This window comes from Bidens hawaiensis, unplaced genomic scaffold (genome assembly GCF_021521415.1).
Source record: "Bidens hawaiensis isolate Kalapana, Puna unplaced genomic scaffold, B.hawaiensis_p1.1 tig00009161_1, whole genome shotgun sequence".
Classification (NCBI taxonomy): Eukaryota; Viridiplantae; Streptophyta; class Magnoliopsida; order Asterales; family Asteraceae; genus Bidens; species Bidens hawaiensis.
The window spans coordinates 59,522-78,956 of NW_027491675.1; the positions used below are offsets into that span (position 1 = coordinate 59,522).

At 34.2% G+C, this 19,435-nt stretch overlaps 3 protein-coding genes across 3 annotated transcripts; 1 reads left to right on the forward strand and 2 right to left on the reverse strand.

Moving 5' to 3' along the window:
- The first annotated feature begins 949 nt into the window (after positions 1 to 949).
- On the forward strand, positions 950 to 3,973 carry LOC143531423 (derlin-2.2-like). Its single transcript, XM_077026725.1, has 6 exons — positions 950 to 1,059; positions 2,140 to 2,239; positions 2,343 to 2,557; positions 2,654 to 2,737; positions 2,851 to 2,904; positions 3,686 to 3,973. Exons 1-6 carry the CDS (start codon positions 961 to 963, stop codon positions 3,866 to 3,868), a joined length of 735 nt encoding a protein of 244 aa, XP_076882840.1. The 5' UTR covers positions 950 to 960; the 3' UTR covers positions 3,869 to 3,973.
- A 4,813-nt stretch (positions 3,974 to 8,786) lies between these two features.
- On the reverse strand, positions 8,787 to 11,398 carry LOC143531434 (tobamovirus multiplication protein 1-like). The gene is made up of 11 exons (XM_077026734.1): positions 11,306 to 11,398; positions 10,862 to 10,952; positions 10,732 to 10,785; positions 10,621 to 10,691; positions 10,461 to 10,532; positions 9,851 to 9,923; positions 9,681 to 9,726; positions 9,521 to 9,584; positions 9,331 to 9,384; positions 8,949 to 9,026; positions 8,787 to 8,870 (listed from the first exon to the last, which is right to left on the reverse strand). Exons 1-11 carry the CDS (start codon positions 11,396 to 11,398, stop codon positions 8,787 to 8,789), a joined length of 780 nt encoding a protein of 259 aa, XP_076882849.1.
- Positions 11,399 to 11,669: 271 nt separating this feature from the next.
- On the reverse strand, positions 11,670 to 16,023 carry LOC143531424 (tobamovirus multiplication protein 1-like). Its single transcript, XM_077026726.1, has 11 exons — positions 15,910 to 16,023; positions 15,730 to 15,820; positions 15,602 to 15,654; positions 15,425 to 15,517; positions 15,264 to 15,335; positions 14,677 to 14,749; positions 12,479 to 12,524; positions 12,314 to 12,377; positions 12,152 to 12,205; positions 11,994 to 12,071; positions 11,670 to 11,923 (listed from the first exon to the last, which is right to left on the reverse strand). The coding sequence occupies exons 1-11, from the start codon at positions 16,021 to 16,023 to the stop codon at positions 11,831 to 11,833; spliced, it is 831 nt and encodes a 276-aa protein (XP_076882841.1). The 3' UTR covers positions 11,670 to 11,830.
- Positions 16,024 to 19,435: the final 3,412 nt, after the last annotated feature.

Consider the following 19,435-nt stretch of genomic DNA (forward strand, 5'->3'; position numbering starts at 1 on the left):
TCTCACGAGTTTCAAGAAATCAGTTGTGCGTATAACAATCATAATTTGTAAATACGCAAGTATGTATGTATGTACGTTCACAAGTATGTTTGTTTGTATGTTTATGATGTAATTATACTAAGCAACAGTAAAGCCTTGACTGCCTGTGCTGTGTGCATCTATTTCCCACGCCCAATCAACCACCGTGGCTCCCCTTTCACCCACAACATGCCCGGTAGCTATGTCTAACACTACATAGCTTGTTTGTATAAGTATGGCCATGTGCAAACGGCACTATGTGACACGGCAACCAGGCCGATTCCGTTTTGGTTTGTCAAACCAATAGTACTATTCACAAGCCACCGGCTCAAAGTTAATCACTGTGTTCGTAGGGACTTTCGTGTGTTAGCACTTAAATAATTCCCATAATCAAACAATTCAGAGTATACAGATATGTATCAACATGTTTTTCAGCACGAAAGTTCGCAAAAACAGTTTAAAAATGGGGTCATGAAACTCACGGTTTAGAAGACAATCAACACAACGGTACAATGTAAGTTCGCAGTTGTTTTGACTCGTTTACTAGTCCCTATAGTAAACGATTATAATAATATTAGTCAATCTCATAATCATCCTGAGCACCTGCTGAATTACAAGCCAGGGGTGGCATTTTTATGAACCAGAATATAAATGATTTCGAGGGATTAAATTTAAATTCATTTAAATTTAACACAATATAACAGAAGTAAAAATTTAAAACTCAATCCTACGTGGCGCATTTTTATTGGTCCACGTTATGCAAACTGTGCTGTCCTACATGTTGCGTATAAAAAAAATCAGCGGTTGTACCAAATGCATGTCTGCTTGTACGTCTCTATCTACCGTTGACAGGTTTATTTCTCTCTCTAGATTCTTGATCTGTTTTGTGTTCATATTATTATTGATTGTAGATCGTTGTTGAATAGAAGAATTAGGGTTTCAATGGCACAAGTTGTTGAAGATTGGTACAAACAGATGCCTGTGATTACTCGTTCCTACCTCACAGCTGCTGTTCTCACCACCGTCGGATGCTCCCTTGAGGTATATCATCATTTGCCCTAATTTCATTCACCATTTACGTTATTATTCTATTGTTTTAATTTTGTTTGATCGTTTGTCATACGTTTATTTCATCTACTTTTGATTTCAATGTTAATGTTATCTCTACGGCTTTCTTTGATTATTAATAATTTCAATGTTAAGTTTCTTTATTAGGTTTGATTTGTGCATATATTCTTTCATTTACATCTAATGAGTAGTCTTAAAAAGATGAATGCTGCAATGCGTAAAATTATCAAGGACACTCAAAATTATAAAGTAGTTTAGATGACTTGTACATGAAACATATGATGATCGTGGTTAAAAATAACCGATTGAAGTTTTAGTGATAAAGAAGAATGTTGCAACGAATAAAGTAAGAAGGTTAAACCGTATCGTGAAGTAGGTTTTATAACTTTTATTTATCTAAATTGCTTTATTAGGTTTGATTTGCGCATATGTTCTTTCATTTTTATGGGGTCTGTTAATGAATCAGTACAATAGTTTGAATTTAATACATACTAGAGGAGTGATGTGGCGGGGAACACAACGCTCTGACACAGATTCCGGCATCCAGCTAAAGTAAATATAAAATCGTTTACGTTTAAAATAAAAACAATTTTGAGAATTTAGGTAAACCGGATATTGATTGTTTACATATTAGATATCTAAAGGAATTTGTTATTAATCGTAATAGCTTCAAAATTTGATTTTTCGATTGATTATGTAATTGAATGAAATTTACTTACGTTAGGGCATTTCCATATGCGAGATTTTTGTAATTTTGATTGTTTATCGTACAGGCGATTGAAAATATGAATGATTGCGAAACTTAAATTATGATTGGTTTCCAATTGGTTCTTTGATTTACTCTTGCATCTTCAAAACAATAGAATGTTATCTATAGGGTTTTCTTTGCATACTATTCTTTTACAGTTGGCCAGTTTTCTATAGGTTTTGTAACTTTTATTTATCTAAATTGCTTTATTAGGTTTGAGTTATGCATATAGTCAAAGTTTGAATAAATGCATATAATGTTATTAAACTAGCTATTAAAGTTGGTTATATGATGTGTTTTGACAGATAATTTCACCTTACAACTTGTATCTCAACCCGAGGCTTGTTGTTAAACAATACCAAATTTGGCGGCTTATTACTAATTTTCTCTATTTTCGCAAGATGGGTAAGTAATTATCGAAGAATCTAATTGGGTAAATCGACCAAAAAGGCACTGTTACATAAATAATCAGTTAGCTTTCTAACAAATGTAACATTTTGTGTTGCAGATTTGGATTTCCTTTTTCACATGTTCTTTCTGGCTCGATACTGCAAGCTTCTAGAAGAAAACTCGTTTAGAGGAAGAACTGCAGATTTCTTTTACATGTTATTATTCGGTGCAACGGTTTTGACAAGCATTGTGCTTGTTGGTGGGATGATACCTTATGTTTCGGAATCTTTTGCCAAAATCATTTTTCTCAGCAACTCGTTGACATTTATGATGGTATGCAATTGTGTCGCATTTGTCCAACATTTTGTATTTAATGGCGATATCAATATATCGAAATTGTAAAGTTTTGATCTTTTCTATATTTTTCAGGTTTATGTTTGGAGTAAGCGAAATCCATATATTCATATGAGCTTCTTGGGTCTTTTTACCTTTACTGCAGCTTATCTTCCATGGGTTAGTCATGTTGACCGAAGTTTGAACCGTTTGATTTGTTTCATTCCAAGCCTTAATCTTCTGTTTGACCCTATTGTGAATTTGTGATCTAAGTTAACCCAAATTGGTCACAGGTTTTGTTGGGCTTCTCTGTCCTTGTTGGTGCAAGTGCTTGGGCCGATCTACTTGTAAGTCCGTGAAAGATATAAATATAAAATATAATTTATATGTGTATATAGAGGGTCATCATACAGAACCAATATTTAGTAGAGAACTGCGTATACACTTTTGCATGTTGCTTTATCTGTTAGGCTTGTAAATGAACCGAGCGAACACGAACAGCTAAACGAACAGGGTTTACTTGTTCGTGTTCATACGCTAACAAAATGAATGTGTTCATGTTAGTTCGTTAACAGTATAAACCAACGATTCACGAACATAAACGAACGAACAAAACTGAACATAGATGAACAGTAAATAACTGAGCTAAAACCAATTAAAAGTTAATGTGAACAACATGTTTGTCTTAAAAAGTTACCAAAACTGCACTAAATTGTAATGCTCCTAAAAAATTTAATTATGTATTAACGAATGTAAACGAAGAACTTATACAAATATAAACTTACGAACATAAATGAACGCCAACAAACTTGAATGAACGAACGAACGAGACATGTGTTCATGTTCGTTTGTTAACTAAAGGAAAAAAAACTGATTATGCTTGTTCGTTTGTTTAACTTTCTGCCACACAATTCAGAAAAAAAATTGCTTATGCTTGTTCGTTTGTTTAACTTTCTGCCACACAATTCACTAAACGTTCAGTTTGTTTACAATCATATTAACTTTGTAAGGGACAAGTGGGTATGCTGTTCTTGCAGCTCTCTTATTAAAACTTCTTTTGTATTATATACAAGTGCGCGCGCGTGTCTATATTATTCTGTATGTATTAAAAAGTGTTTGATGTGATAGGGAATGGTGGCGGGGCATGTTTACTATTTTTTTGAAGATGTTTATCCAAAAATGACGGGTAGACGACCTCTAAAAACACCGTCATTTATCAAGTCACTTTTCGCTGATGAACCAGTCGTGGTGGCACGTGCTGCAGAAGTGAGATTTGCTGCCCTGGCCATTAATGAAATGAGACGTGACTAAATAGTAATAGTAATATTATTGTCATGAAGTTTAAATATGCACATATTATGAGTATGGTTTAAGACATCAAGTATTTAGGATGTTTATGTTACTAACAGCTAGTATAGATTTACAATATTATATAACTTTCATCCATGTGCAAAGGCGTAACAGCCTTTTTGGTTTGTCAAAAAAAAAAACATGGTGCAATTGTCTTGTTTAATTTTAGTTGTACATGAAATATTACAAGTGAACAAAGGTTTCTGATTTTCTAGTCACCAAACATAATAACTTATTTTAGGGATGAGCTTGGTATCGATCGATGCTGATACCAAATTTCCCGTTCCTGATTTTTTTAAAAACTAGGTACCGGTACCAAAAATGAAATACCGGTACTGAAACGAACCGAATTGTGCTAGTTATGGCCGTACTGATCTTGAAACACCAAATAGCTGGTACTGAAACGTTACCGGTTCGATACAAGTACTTGGTACCGTTTGCTCATGCACAACCCCATGTATTCAGAAAATACAGAAAATGCTTGGTTTGGTACCGGTACTGATATTTACCTATATCGAACCGAATTGTGCTGGGTAGGGTACCATACCGGTCATGAAACATAACAAAGTTGGTACCAGCATTGAAGCGTCGTTATCGGTTCGGCATGTACCATTTGCTTTATCCCTGTGCAGTCCATGTAGTATACAAAAAAATATGGAGGTGTCTACATCACCGGAATCAACAGTTTGATTTGCTTCATCAAGAACCTGCCAACTTTGGAGCCATTCGACTTGTCCAACCATCCCATTTGATACTTTACTTGGCTAAAATTAATGTACTATGTTATGTAACCCAGCAGCATCACTAACACTAACAAATTAATGGGGTCTAAATAACAAACAACCCTTGGTTGAAAATGAAACAGGCCGGACATAGATTTTCAAACCAAAGGGCATGCGCCTTAGCGGTATCAACGTGTTTGTTTGCCTTTATATAAAGTTTAAACCTCAACCTCTAAATACAATGTGTTTGGTGTTCGTGTTCGTTTCCTAAAAAATTTCTATATTTAAGGCTTTATAAAATTTTAACGAGCTAATTCAAATACACGGTTTACCAACATTATATTGATAAATTCCGACTAGTATTTAACGTAACCCGCATTTATAGTATCTAGGAATATAAATATTAGTGTCCATCGTTTTATCCTACCTGTCTCTAAATCTAAATTCATCTTATCCTACCTGTCTCTAAATCTAAATTCATCTTAAATTCATCTAAATCTAAACTCATCATCTTGAAAAGGCTCGATCAAGCCAAACTTAAACAAGCCCAAACCCGAGCTCAAGCCTAAAAGTAGGCTCGTCTAATAAACGAGACCGATCTCGGGCTTCACTTATCGAGATCGTACCACTCGCGAGCCTAAGAGAGCCTATCATTTATATATATAATAGTTTTATTTAATATATATACTGATTAAAAATGACTAAATAATATATACTATGTTATATATAAAAGGAAATTTGGATTTAAATAATCTCAACTATGGATTATTGGTAAATTATAACAGTCTCAAGTCTCAACTAATGAGTTAGCTGCTAACGATTCCATCTTTTAACCTATTTGTTCCCAATAAGCCAATGAACTCTGTTAATCTCCGGTCGTGAAAAAAAAAATTTTGCCCGAAAAACTATCTTTTTACTATAATACTTAAATACCATTTGTTTTTCAAACAGTTCAATTATCTTAAAGAAAAAAAAAACAAATTTATTTACCCTATAAATATTCACATCAAATTTTATTCTTTCACACCAGTTAATAGACACGTATATCTCTACACCGGTTTATTCCACGTATCTTTTATAAAAGTTCATCCTCTAGTTCATCTTCATCACAAAGTTTCGAGAGGTGGTCACCATAACTAGTTATATTTTAATGTCTTTCTAAATTAGGTTTATTTAAATGTTAATGAATTTAAATGTTGATTTATCTTTAAAAATAATTTTACTTTAGTTTTTATTTATTTAAGTTAATTAATTAAAAACAATTTTTGAAGAAATAAGTGAAAATTGAGAGTGAGAAAGAGGGATGTGGTGTGAGTTGTGAGGCGTACGTTCTTAGTTAAACCCTATTAGAGGGCATGATTATTGAGAGTACAGTTTTTTTTTTTTTATTTGTGGCGTAACTTGACAAAACAATTGACGTTTCACAAGCGATAATCGTAAACCCAAACAAAAGCTCATCCTTGTATGTTCGACTCCTTGACAAACAGAAAAAACAAAAAGATGCTTCAGACTCAAAAGAGACTCTTTTGTTTATTAACAGCTAACTCAAAATAAACATATATAATAACCTAAGTCTACGTGGGTATATATACCTACCACAAAACCTATTTATTATATATATATATTAAATAGAGGATTCTCTCCCCCTCACAAATTTACTATTCCTTTTACTATTCATTATTTTAATATTAAATTACTATTACTTCTACTATGCATTATTTTAATATTTTATTAATTATAACCATTAAATCATTATCCATAATTTCACAATTAAAAGACAGAATTACAAATTTTGTTCTTTAAAAAAAGCCAAATTATGGTTCGTGTCCTTTGTTAAGTTTCCTTGCAGGCGGTGTACTTTAAACATTTTTTTCCTACACGTTATGTCCTTTACGCTAACTGGGTTAGAAACACTCAGTTAAGTATGACATGTGCCAGACATGTGATGGGCATAATTGTAATTTTAGTGTATCTTTAAATTAAAAAAAAAAAGAAAATATATATAATCCCCTCCTTTCTCTCTTCTTTCTCTCTAAGCCACCACCATCACCATAAACTCCGGCCACCATAAATTCCGGCCACCGCAAACGATCCCTATCACCCGAACCCGACCCATCCTTTTCCAAAACCCGTATCCCTATCACCCGAACCCGACCCATCCTTTTCCAAAACCCTCCACTGAGATCTGCCCGAATCTCGCCGGAAAATCATTGGTGGTTCGAGATCTTCCCGAATCTCGCCGGAAACAACCACCACCACATAGAGAGCAAAATAAATGGTGGGTTAGTGTTTCATTGTGACTGTGACTACTGGGTTTCTTGTTTCTTGGTTTCAGTATTATTATTATTATTATCATCATAATTTTGTGAAACCCTAACTCTAGAGGCTACATTAACCATATTACTATCAACAGCAACCGCAGTCGCAACCGCAGCCGGTTTAAATCTAATTCCACAGCCAGGATTCAATCCTCCATAAACCGAATCAACATTCATCTTCATATTCATATTCAATTGATGATTAATAATCGAATTGCTTACATCGTTACCGGTATTGATGACGTCATCATCATTATTATTATTAGATCCAGATCCGGTACCGTTTTTCTCCATAGAATCCATAGCTTGAAAGAAGAACCACGTGGACAAAAACCGGCCAACGAAGAACGCAAGAGCACGTTGCTTCTCAGCACGGTACCGTTGCCGGAGCTTCTCCATCTTATGGCGGCACTGCGCGGAGGTTTTCGGCGGCACGGCGCCGGGAAACAACCGGCCGAGGTGTTCGGCGACGGCGTCCCAGTCGGCGGTGCGAAATTCGGGCAGATCTCAGTGGAGGGTTTTGGAAAAGGATGGGTCGGGTTCGGGTGATAGGGATACGAGTTTTGGAAAAGGATGGGTCGGGTTCGGGTGATAGGGATCGTTTGCGGTGGCCGGAATTTATGGTGGCCGGAGTTTACGGTGATGGTGGTGGCTTAGAGAGAAAGAAGAGAGAAAGGAGGGGATTATATATATTTTCTTTTTTTTTTTAATTTAAAGATACACTAAAATTACAATTATGCCCATCACATGTCTGGCACATGTCATACTTAACTGAGTTTTTCTAACCCAGTTAGCGTAAAGGACATAACGTGTAGGAAAAAAATGTTTAAAGTACACCGCCTGCAAGGAAACTTAACAAAGGACACGAACCGTAATTTGGCTTTTTTTAAAGGACAAAATTTGTAATTCTGTCCAATTAAAATGATGGATTTTATTTTCTTTATTTTATTTTTTGTTTAAACTAAATAAAATACTTAACAAACTATATTGTTAAACACTAAACTTAAGTGAGTGTCGGTTTTACATGTTTTATTTTTTGGTTAAATGGTTTTCTTAAACTTTGCTTTTATATTTTTTATAGTTTGCCTTTACAATGACCGAAATTTTTTCATGATTTAAAAATATCCCATCTTCGCATGGTTTTATACCCAAGTTTCAACGTTTGACACATCGCCTTTAAAATACTTTTTTTTTGCTTACTAAGTTATGTTTACGAATTTGTGTTGGTACCGCTGATACTAACCGAATTTGTGTTGGTTCTCAGCTGTAACGCGCCGGTTTTTTTGATTCTACATATGATATAATTTGTTGTATTTTGGCATAGACGGCTTTGTTTCTTTTGTTTAGCTTCGATGTCGTAACTTGATACAGAATGACTTCGTTTCGGCACGGAGTTTATAGTTTAACTTTTTTACGTAAATGTTTTTGTTTGATTTAACGGTCCCGTCACGAAACGCGGGTCCTAAATCCTAGTTCAACTTGAAATAGGACTCAAATTCTAAAACAAAGTAACAAACAGAATAACAAAACTTAAATGACAAGCCAAAGTTTAAGATAATAAACTAATTATTATTGTTGACCTCCACCACCGCCCCACAAGATCATTATCCAAAGTTCCAAACCACCCTTAGTTATAATTCAAATGTTGATTTAGATTTAATATAATACTTACCTGTCACTTAATCGCTTTGGAAGATAAATTGATACAAACATCCATCAATGTGGCCGAGATAAAAAAGAATAAAAATTATTAGCATCCATGAAATATTATAGAGGTTATATCCCCAAACAAAATAGCATAAGTTCCCATGTCCATGCATTATACAAAGAATATGATGCCTAATGAACATGCGCCGAAACCTTCTTGGGTGGCAGCTTCCTTAGAATGAACAACACCATAGCCGAAGGGAGAATCTCCGTTAGCTGTTGACCGAAAAAAAGTACATCAAAAGCAAAAGGTCAAATGGGAAACCTGTAATACATGGAATTATGTTGTCTTACCATGTAAAAGACCAAGTTAAGAACCGGATGATCAAAAACATCTAATGACATTTCTGAATCAAAAGTTGATGAAACACCCTGCAGTTACCAAAATTAAGTTTAGTAATGGTTTATCATTTGACGCAACATAAATATCATATTTAAGAGGTGGCAATTTCGACCTATTTTTTTTAAATGGGCGCGTTCAGGTTTTAATTTGGTCAAATGAGTGAAAGTATCCAAAAGTTAATTTTCAATATATGCATCCTCTTAAATCAATTTTTGTTGAAGAAACTAGGATATTATTGCAATAATATAATTATATCTGACACTACTTATTTATAAAAGTTCTTAATTTTCATTTAAAAGTGTTAAAAGAAGACGAGTTTCTGCAGAAACTTACCACAAAGCATCTTACAAGGAAGAAGGTAAAACATATTGTTGTCACGGATCCAACCTACAAAATTAGCATAGTTCATAATGAAATTAAACATTTAGATAATTAACTGTATTAAAAACATTTTGTTTTTCCATTGTTCATATAAGTATATAACTTATATACAATATTATGCCATACACATAATGAAACACACCTCATGAAGTTTCCTCTTCCTCCCTTCAGATTCGACAGGGAATCGTAGCAGCATGTGATATAATCTAAAGGGGTTGAAAGAATATCATAACGAACAAATAAATAAATAAATAAATAAATAATACATGTTAATATAGGCCTATAGGATTTACAATATTCACCTTCCTCCATTAAACAAGAATCCCAATGCTGTCATGAATGATACAACTGCAGAATGTAGCACAAATTATTTATTAAACAAACTCGGTTTTATGAGCTTGAAAAAAGGGTCAAGTTTCGATCTTTAAAACACAAGTTTGCGATATTAAACAGTAACTAGAACTAAACTAACCTGCAATATATAGTTTTCCCACAAAATGAACCATGCTGCTGTCATCTACCCAAAGGTATATCCAGATACAAACCTGATATAAACAAGTACATTAGATATCAATAATTGTAAAAAAATCAAAATAGTACCTGAAAAAATTCCAATCAACATTTTGAATCCATTTCCTTATAAGCTATTAGAGAAAATCACCAAAATTGCCTTCTTAATTGATCAGTAAGTTTCACAACATAGCCTTGACTTTAATTTATTTTTTCTTTCCAAACAGCCGGTGTGTGACAAGTGTCCTTTAGCGCAAAAGATTTCAATGTTGGCACTTGGCACAATAGACCCATTATCTACTTTTTAAATAGATTAATAAATTAATTCTTGTATGTAGACGGAAATATGTTGCGCAGTTAGGGTGCCATGTGGAAGAGTCTCGTTGACTAAAACAGTCTCTTAAATAAAACAAGAAAAGTCAAATGATGTTTTTGTAAAAGAAAAAAATAAAGGGTTTTTTCTTGTCAAAATGGCCAATTTAACACCCCCCCCCCCCTCTCTTTTTTTACCTGTTTTACCCATCAAAGTAAACGATAACCAATTAATAAATACATGGATCAAATTTGCTAACCTGAATGACATAAACTCCCACATTAATAAGCGAGTAAGTAATCTTGAGGTTATTTGTTGGCCAGCTTCTAGCCTGCTTATTATAAGAAAATAACAAAATTGCAAAAAATTTGCATATACAAGATAAAAAGAAAGAAGGGTAAATTACACATTTCACATGCCTGGTAATATATCTCAGCCCAACAACAAAATTTATAAATATTATTTAATGTTTGGACTTCCATTTGCAATAATCAGTTTTAATGTTTGAATAAGCTAATGATCCATTTTCACCTTGGGGTGCAGGTTTAACACCTGCATATGAAATCCGAAAACAATGGCGCGCGCTGCAGAAATAATAGTGTCAAGCATATTACTCAAATATAATGATGATGATAGTTTGATGAATTCTTTATTTTATACCTCCATGTACAATGAAATGCATGAGGTGGAAAACCTTCTGTGTTGTCCAACCATATTCTGCCAATCCGATTTCAACTCTAATTAGTTGAATCTGTGATAGCAAAGATTAAAAAAAAAATCACTAAAGCCTTCTCCTAGTGTTGTCACTTAACATATAGCAAATATGGTTTATAAAGTCTATGATAGGATGAACAAGTCTCGGTTAGGATGCCAAAAAATTTTTTTGTAAAGGCCGAACGTAACATATAACATCACCGGTTTTAAATTATCATGTGATAAAGTTACTTGATCTGTAATTATGTAATATATGAAACACAATATGTAAGCAAACCAGCAGGTCTTCCCAATACAAGTCAAGTATCCGGACAAATACGACAAGTATTGAGCCGACTATGGGACATGATCTTACACACCATTACGGATACATAGAGACAGAAAGCTTACAAGAGCTATGGCCGATACAAGGAAATAGAAACAACAAAGAGTGAAGAAGATCCCATCTTCTGACCAGCTTGAAGGCAACCACGCGTCAAACATCTTCAACCAACGCAAAAAAATTAATCTTTAGGATTGAAATTTGGATTATAATCTTGTTTATGATGAGTAAACTAGCAGTAGGAGTGGTAAGGAGCAAAGGAAAGAGGACATTTGTATACTAATGTTATTTTTACTGATCTAAGGTATAAGTCAACTAATTTATTAACTGCACCAATTAAAAACAACCATATTGCAATTTTAATTACTTTATCTTGTTCAACAATAGCAAAATTGCCAGCTAACCAAATGAACACAGAAAATGTCCCATAATTATTAAGTTATCCATGAAAAAAATCAACCAATCAAGTGCAAAACCATAATGTTTTTTTGTTCTTCCCACAAAAATATTACAACAAACTTAGGTTTCTTGCAATCCCCAAATCCAAATAACGTATGTTTGTGCGTTCATGTATTATACAAAGAATATGCTGCCTAACGAATCGGGTGATACTGCGCGGAAACTCTCTTGGGTGGCAGCTTCCTTAGGATGAACAGCACCAGAGCTGACGGGAGGATCTCCGTTAGCTGTTGACCAAAAAAATGTCAAAGTCGCATAATCAAATGGGAAACGTGTAATTTATGGTGTCAGTCTTACCATGTAAAAGATCAAGTTAAGAACAGGATGATCAAGAACATCTAGTGACACCTCAGCATCAAAAGCTGATAAAACATCCTGCAGAACAATATTAAGTTTAATAGTGTATCAATTGATACAATATATTTTATAGATGAGGAAATATAATAGAAACTTACCACAAAGCATCTTACAACGAAACAGGTAAAGCATATTGCTGTCACGGAACCAACCTGCAAATTGAGCATATTATGACTTATGTAAACAGATACAGCATTAAAAGCATACATACATGGAAAACATTTATATAAGAAATAAGCATGTATTCGCAAAGCACCGACCTCATGAAGTTTCTTTCTTCTTCCTTTTGATTCAATGGGAAAACGTCTCAGCATGAAAAATAATCTAACTCATTGAATATAAAAACAATTCATGAGGTTAACAAGAAAATAAAATCGTAATGGATTTATTAATAATGTGTGTTTATCTGAGCCTATAAGATTTACCTTCCTCCATAAATCAAAAATCCCAACGCTGCCATAAATGATACAACTGCAGAATACAATATGAATGAGTTAAAAACCACATAACGAGACTACGATGGGCGCTTGGATGATCGTTTGAAAGTGATAATGTGATATTAATACATGTTAATAGTGTTTGGATGTGTTTGTGTCGTTTGAAGTTGTAATTGTCAGATTATCATATGCTAGTATTTGGTAAATTCTAATTCTTTAAGGAACTAACTAATAAGATAACCAAACAGGACATTTTCTGTGCAAAGAGTAAAATATTTTATAGTTTTGTTGCAGCTTGGTATGAAACTCTGATAGAACCCCTAAACTTAAACAGGAAATTAAAGGATAGTTGACCCGATTCGAGATGGGTTAGTCTCCGGTTAGCCGATTCGAGATGGCAATTCTCCAAATACAAGGTTAATAAACCCAAATATTTTTAATACATAAACATCGATGATCCATTAACTAAAACACGAACCTATAAATAGACCTAATTCTATTAATAATAATGCGGTTACTTAAGACTCTTTAGCCTCCTCACCCTTTTATCTCCCCAAAGTCGAGACTTTTCAACACCCTTAGATCCGGCCTTAAAGAGAAGTTGGGTTCGTATCAATTCATCCTACCCCTTAGCATCCTCACATTTTTATTTTTATTTTCAACACCCACCCATAGAGAAGTTGGGTTCGTATCAAACTCATTATTTGACCCGTAAATAATGAGATAATCAGAAGCAAAATCTGTTCATCCAAATCTTGAAAACTGATTATTGTGGCTACAAGTATCAATATTTCGATAATCAATTATAAAATGTGAATTCAAACCCCTAAACAGATCAAGAAGTCAAACTCGTTCAGTTTTGGGATATCACAGTTTTGCAACAGTTTAAAATTCATTGGAAACCGATAATTTTGATTCAATTAAAAACTCAGCTGTCAGTGCTACATTTGAAATGAATTGAAGCACAAAGTAATCAATTGAAACATAGCCTAAGTTGCTTTCAAAAATAAGAATAAATTACACTTTTTCGTCCTAAAAGTATATAAGAAATTGCACATATCGTCCTTAATTTTTCATTTTACACGAATCATCCTTTATGTATAGGGTTTGTCACGCGTTTCATCCTTTCCACTAACTGGTGTTAAACCATGTATGTAATATACTAAAAAAAATAACATAAAATAAAACAAAAACCTTAATATTTCAATTACAAAGTATGCTAAGTATGCTTACATAAATACAAATAAGTTCGGACCAAAACCAACCCCGCCCCTTTGGATAAATGGGTTTCAATCAACATCTTATTTTTCTCTAACGCAGCATGGGTTTGATTTTCGATTGGTGTTGAAATCTTGAAAAAAAAATCATTGAAGGTGAAGAAGATCGAAATTCATTGCGTATTTCTTCAAAACCTTATTACCATCCACAGCGTCATTCCAGTTAGTTGTCAACACATAACTGTTGGTGTATATCATGTGCCACGTCTTCAACCACAGTGGCCGCTCACACATGCGACATTAGACACCACTCTACCATGAATACCATATTTACGTTCACCAATAAACTATATAAAATTAACATTGCATGAGTTCTTGACAAATTGATGACATTAAAGATGGCATTGAGGGCAGAGTGGTGGATCCGATGTCACAAATGCATGAAAAACAACTGTGGTTGAAGACTTGGCGCACGAAACACACCAGAATGAATCTGTGACTGATAGTAAGGTTTTAAAGAAATAACAATCAAAAAACAAACAAATTTATTTTATTTATGTTAACAGATTTAGTAAAACAAAAATTAAGGTTTTTATTTTATTCTATATGTTAGCAAACTATATAAATGGTCCATGTGAATAAAAATAAAAATGTGTAAAATTTGAGTAGTCAAAAGTGTATTTATTAGAAAGGGTACATCGGTCATTTAAAATAAAACTAACCAAAAAATTTAACGTCAGTTAGTGAGAACTAGAAAGGAAGAAATGTGACAAACCCTATACAAAAAGGATGATTCGTGTGATTAATGAAGAAAATTGTGTAACTTCCTATATAACTAAAGAACGAAAAGTGTAATTTATTCATTAAACTAGCTCCGTTTTTTATAAGCTCAAGGAAAGGTAAAAGGGTCAAGTTTAGATCTTTATAACACAAGCTTGAGATATTAAACAATAGCTAAAACTAACTAACCTGCAATAAATATTTTTCCCACAAATTGAACCGTGCTGTTGTCATCTATCCAGAGGTATATCCAAATACAAGCCTGACACAAACAAGTATGTTAAGTACAAATAATTAAACATAAACCAAAATGACACATCAAATGGTCTTTTCTAGAGGTGGTTTTACAAGAAACGCAATGTCTTGAAATCTTTTAGATGTTTTATGAAAGCATAGTTTTTTACAAATATGACACCGTAATCATATTATTTCAACAAAGATCTAATTTCCTGAATAAAGTGATTAAAGGCTTTATGCTTTGAAAACATATGTATTCATTTCCTTTTTGAGCTATTCTTTTACCTCATCATCATCATCGTACTCAGTATATCCCACCAATAGCAAAGCTATGGTAGGGTCTGCGGAGGGTAAGATGTAGACAGCCTTACCTCTACCCCATGGGGATAGAGAGGCTGCTTCCGGTGAGACCCCCGGCTTTCTTTTACCTCTTTTTCTTTAAAGGAAAACATAACCAAATCGACCGATTAATAGGTAAATGTATCAAAATTGACACCTCAAATAAAACATAGAATGTGTAAAATGTACATGTAGCTAACCTGAATGACATAAACTCCCACATTAACACAAACGTAAGTAGTCTTGAGTTTATCTGTTGGTAAACTTCTAGCCTGATTATTATAAGAAAACAACAAGACCAAATCAAAAAAATGATATATTTAAGATTAAGGAGAATAATACAAATTTCAGATTCACATGCCTGATGATATATCTCGGCCCAAAACAGGACAAGGAGAGTATATGTCGAGAAGAAAAGCAGTCCCGGAACTTCGAGTAGCACCCATATGCAAACCTAACAACAAATATTTGTAAATAATGTTTGAATAAACTAATGATCCAATTTGTTTGAAGATAGAATCTGAATGAGCATGATCACCTGTGGATGCAGATTGAAGACTTGCATATGAAATCCAAAAACAATGGCGCGCACTGCAAAGATAATAATAATAATAATCACATAATACATGATGCAGACATATTAAGATAATAAATAAATATTTATACCTCCATTAACAATGAAATTCATGAGGTGGAAAACCTTCTGTGTCGTCCAACCGTATTCGGGGACCCGGATTTCAATCCTAATTAACTGAATCTGTAATCACAGACTCAAAACAATCATTACTAGTTCTACAGTTCCAAACACCCAATTAACCTGAACCCGGGTGGGTGAGTTTGACTTACGAGAGCTATGGCGGACACAAGGGCATAAAAGGCACAGAGGGTGAAGAATATTCCGTCTTGCCACTTGCTGGATTCGTTAATTTCATCCCACCAGCTGCCGAACATCATCTTCATCCAACTATATTCCTCCGCCCACGGGATGCTCTTGTTGTTCGATTAATTACAAACGCGTCAATCAAATCAAATTCTTCTTCTTCTTCTTCACCTACAACATAACATTGGATATGTCGACCGACCTTCACATACTATTATTATTATTCAAATACTAATAATAATAATAATAATAATAAAGAAAAAGACAATGAAAATGAAAATGAGATCCCCTTGTTTATGTGATCTCAGTATCTAAACAAATAAATACCATTACATTACTTACAAATATTTATATTTATATTTATAATACAATATATTTTTATTATTTTCTTCGTCAAAAGATGTACATGGTTGGATAAATCATGTGACTAATGTTTAATGCTTATTTTATTTTTCTCATGCAATACTTCAATATTTATACTTATTTTTTTGAAAAAAAAAAAGTATTATTTGTAAAAACACTTGTTATATTTATATTAACAACTACATAAGACATTTATATTGTGTATTAATAATCTATATACTATATATAATGCATGAGTGAAGTACTTCTTATATTTTATTCTCATATTTTAAAAGGTACAATCATTATTGTATAAATTACAATCACTAATGCAAACAATTTTGAAAATATATGAATAATGTAGTCTTTGTAAATGTATGGTTAAATTGTTAAACAACTTAGTTTGAAAGTTACTTACAATAATGATCCTTAAACTTAAGGATAAGCTTTGTTATCTTATTAAATAGTTACACATTTATCCTGGGTATGTTTGGTTGGAGGCAATGGAATGAAGAGGGAATGTAATGGGAGAAGGAATGGAATGGACAAGGGAATGAAATAGATCATTACCATTCCTTTGTCTTATTTGGTTAAGCTATAGGAATGAAATCAATTATTAATTTTTATTGTTTGGCATCCAAAAAAAATTGTAGAAATAAAATAGAAATAATAAAAACACTTCTATCTCAAAATACTTTTTAATTACAAAAAAAAAAAAAAAAAAAAAAAAAACCTCTACAATAGCGACGGTGGTAGCTCCGTCGATGAAAATGGTGGCGGCGGCAGTGGTGCCGATGGTAGTGGAGGTGGTGTTGTTGTTGAGAAAGTAGTGTGAAGGAGGAATGGAATGAATAAAAGAAGGGGGTGGGAATGAATTGTTTTGATGGAATGAGATTCCATGTGAAATGGATGATTCCATTCTATTGAGCAACCAAACACCAGTTTTTTCATTCCCACGTAATGAATCGTTCCATTCCTATTGGATCCTATTCCGGCTGACCGGGGAGGTTCCTAACGATCACAAGAATGGGATCAATGTAAGGTAAAGGTGTGTTGTGTGGAGTGGGTATTGTATTGAGTGTGAATGAATGTTACAAATGTTTATCTCTTCTTTATTTATAGAAGAGAGTGTACATACATGTAACACCCTGACCAAAGGCGGATTATACATCGGGGCGCCACATATTGCTTCATTACTCGCGACACTATTGGTGTCAATATTTATTAATACACATTTTATCGCGCACGCGCAGCGGGGAAAATATAGAACATAAATCAAACATAAAACAATATATTTTAAATTATAACATTCAAACAACATTAACTTGTCTTGATACATTTTAATCTAGGTCCAAAAGTAAAAACGTCCTATGTGTCCACAAGCTCCAAAACAGCTACTGCAAACCTAAACATGTGTTAAAATAAACGTCAAACACTTGCGTGTTGGTGAGGAATCAAGTTTAATACAATACATAGATAACAATAAATCTGCGCGCAACATGTGTATGTCTGGTTTTCAACAAGGGTGTAATCTGATCGGGACCAACTCTAAGAGACAAGACTGCCAGTGCTCACAATTGAGCTCACAAACAAGACTAACTGTGCATGTGTAAACAAAAGAGAAAATCATAAACGAATGTTCTCCCGTGTTCATCTAATGGTACCATGAAAACTGCGGAATAGACCGTCCATACGGTTAATGATCCACACATACAAATAAACAGCCAAGTCTACGTCCTCAACACATGGGATACTGCGCGACTAAAGTTCATAAACAGTTTAAGACTCAAGTTTTGTATGAACACATGAACATCCCAAAGCATTTAAAATAAAAAGGGATTAGATACGAGATAACTCACTTGATAAACGATGCGGTGTAAGATAAAGCAAGAACCAACTTTAAACAAGCACAAGTTAACCTATAAATAAGATTATTGTTTTAATGATCTGTTTTAAGTCTTGATTATAAGTTAGCATAATTAATAAGTAAATTATTATATATAATATATATATATTACCGGAAAAGCAGGGAAGAACAAGGAGGAAGACGGAGGCAAGAGAGGAGACGGCAGGAGGACAACGGCAGAGAGCAAAAAGGGAGGAAGAGATAATAAGAGAGATTAAGTGTTTTGTGTGTGAAGTGTTAAGAAAATATTATTATTACTTATAGAGAAACCCTAGGAGACATAAACCCTAGAAAAAGGGGAAAAGATCTCAAAAAGTAAAAGAAAAGATATCAACGGTAAAAAGTTCTGAAAAGTAAAGATATCAAAAGATATGGCAGCTGCAGGGGGCAAGATAAAGCTGACAGGGAACAGTAAAAAGCATGGGCGGATCAGATAAAGGTACTGGTCAAGCATGGCAAAAGCAGATCTCAAAAGATTATGTCAGTCACTTTATCTGTCAACCAATGGGGTTGGTGCGCATGCTGCGCCGAAAGTAACTATTCAGACATTAGATGGGTTAGGTCAACGGCTCAAAAGATAAGACAACACAAAAGCAAACGGCTAGATTTAAACAGAAGATACAAGGGTTAAGCGCGGGAAGGCTGAGTGCGCGAGCGCGAAGGCTGGCACAACAATCCTTAGCGCACTGCGGGAAGAATCACATCCTTAGCGTGCTGCGTGAACTAGAATTCTAAGCGCATCGCGGGAAGAACATACATTCTTAGCGTATTGCGGGAAGAACATGCATTCTTAGCGCGCTGCGAGAAGAGTCCTCTTCACGCATCGCAGGAACAAGATGTCTTCACGCGGGCTTCCATGTAAGGAGTCTGGCGCGTGGAGCTGCAGACATCCTTAGGCGGGAAGAACCAAAGGACAAGCAAGGAGTTAGAGGGAAACAAGGCTTAAGGGCGGGACGGCGACAAGAGGGAAAAGAAGGCGGAATGAGAGAAGGAAGAGGGGGGGGAACGGCGGAAAGAAAGAGAAAAAGGCGGGAAGGAAATATATATTTTTATTAAAAGTAAAATATAAGTATAAATAAATATTAAGTCATAAAAGAAAGAGATCGGGTCAGAGAAACGGGTACCTGGGTCGGGTCGGATCAGGGCAGATGTCACAGTCTCCCCTACTTTAAGAAATTTCGTCCCGAAATTTATCTCGAAGTAGGTTGCGCAGAGAACAGGTGCGGGTACTTGATCTTCATTTG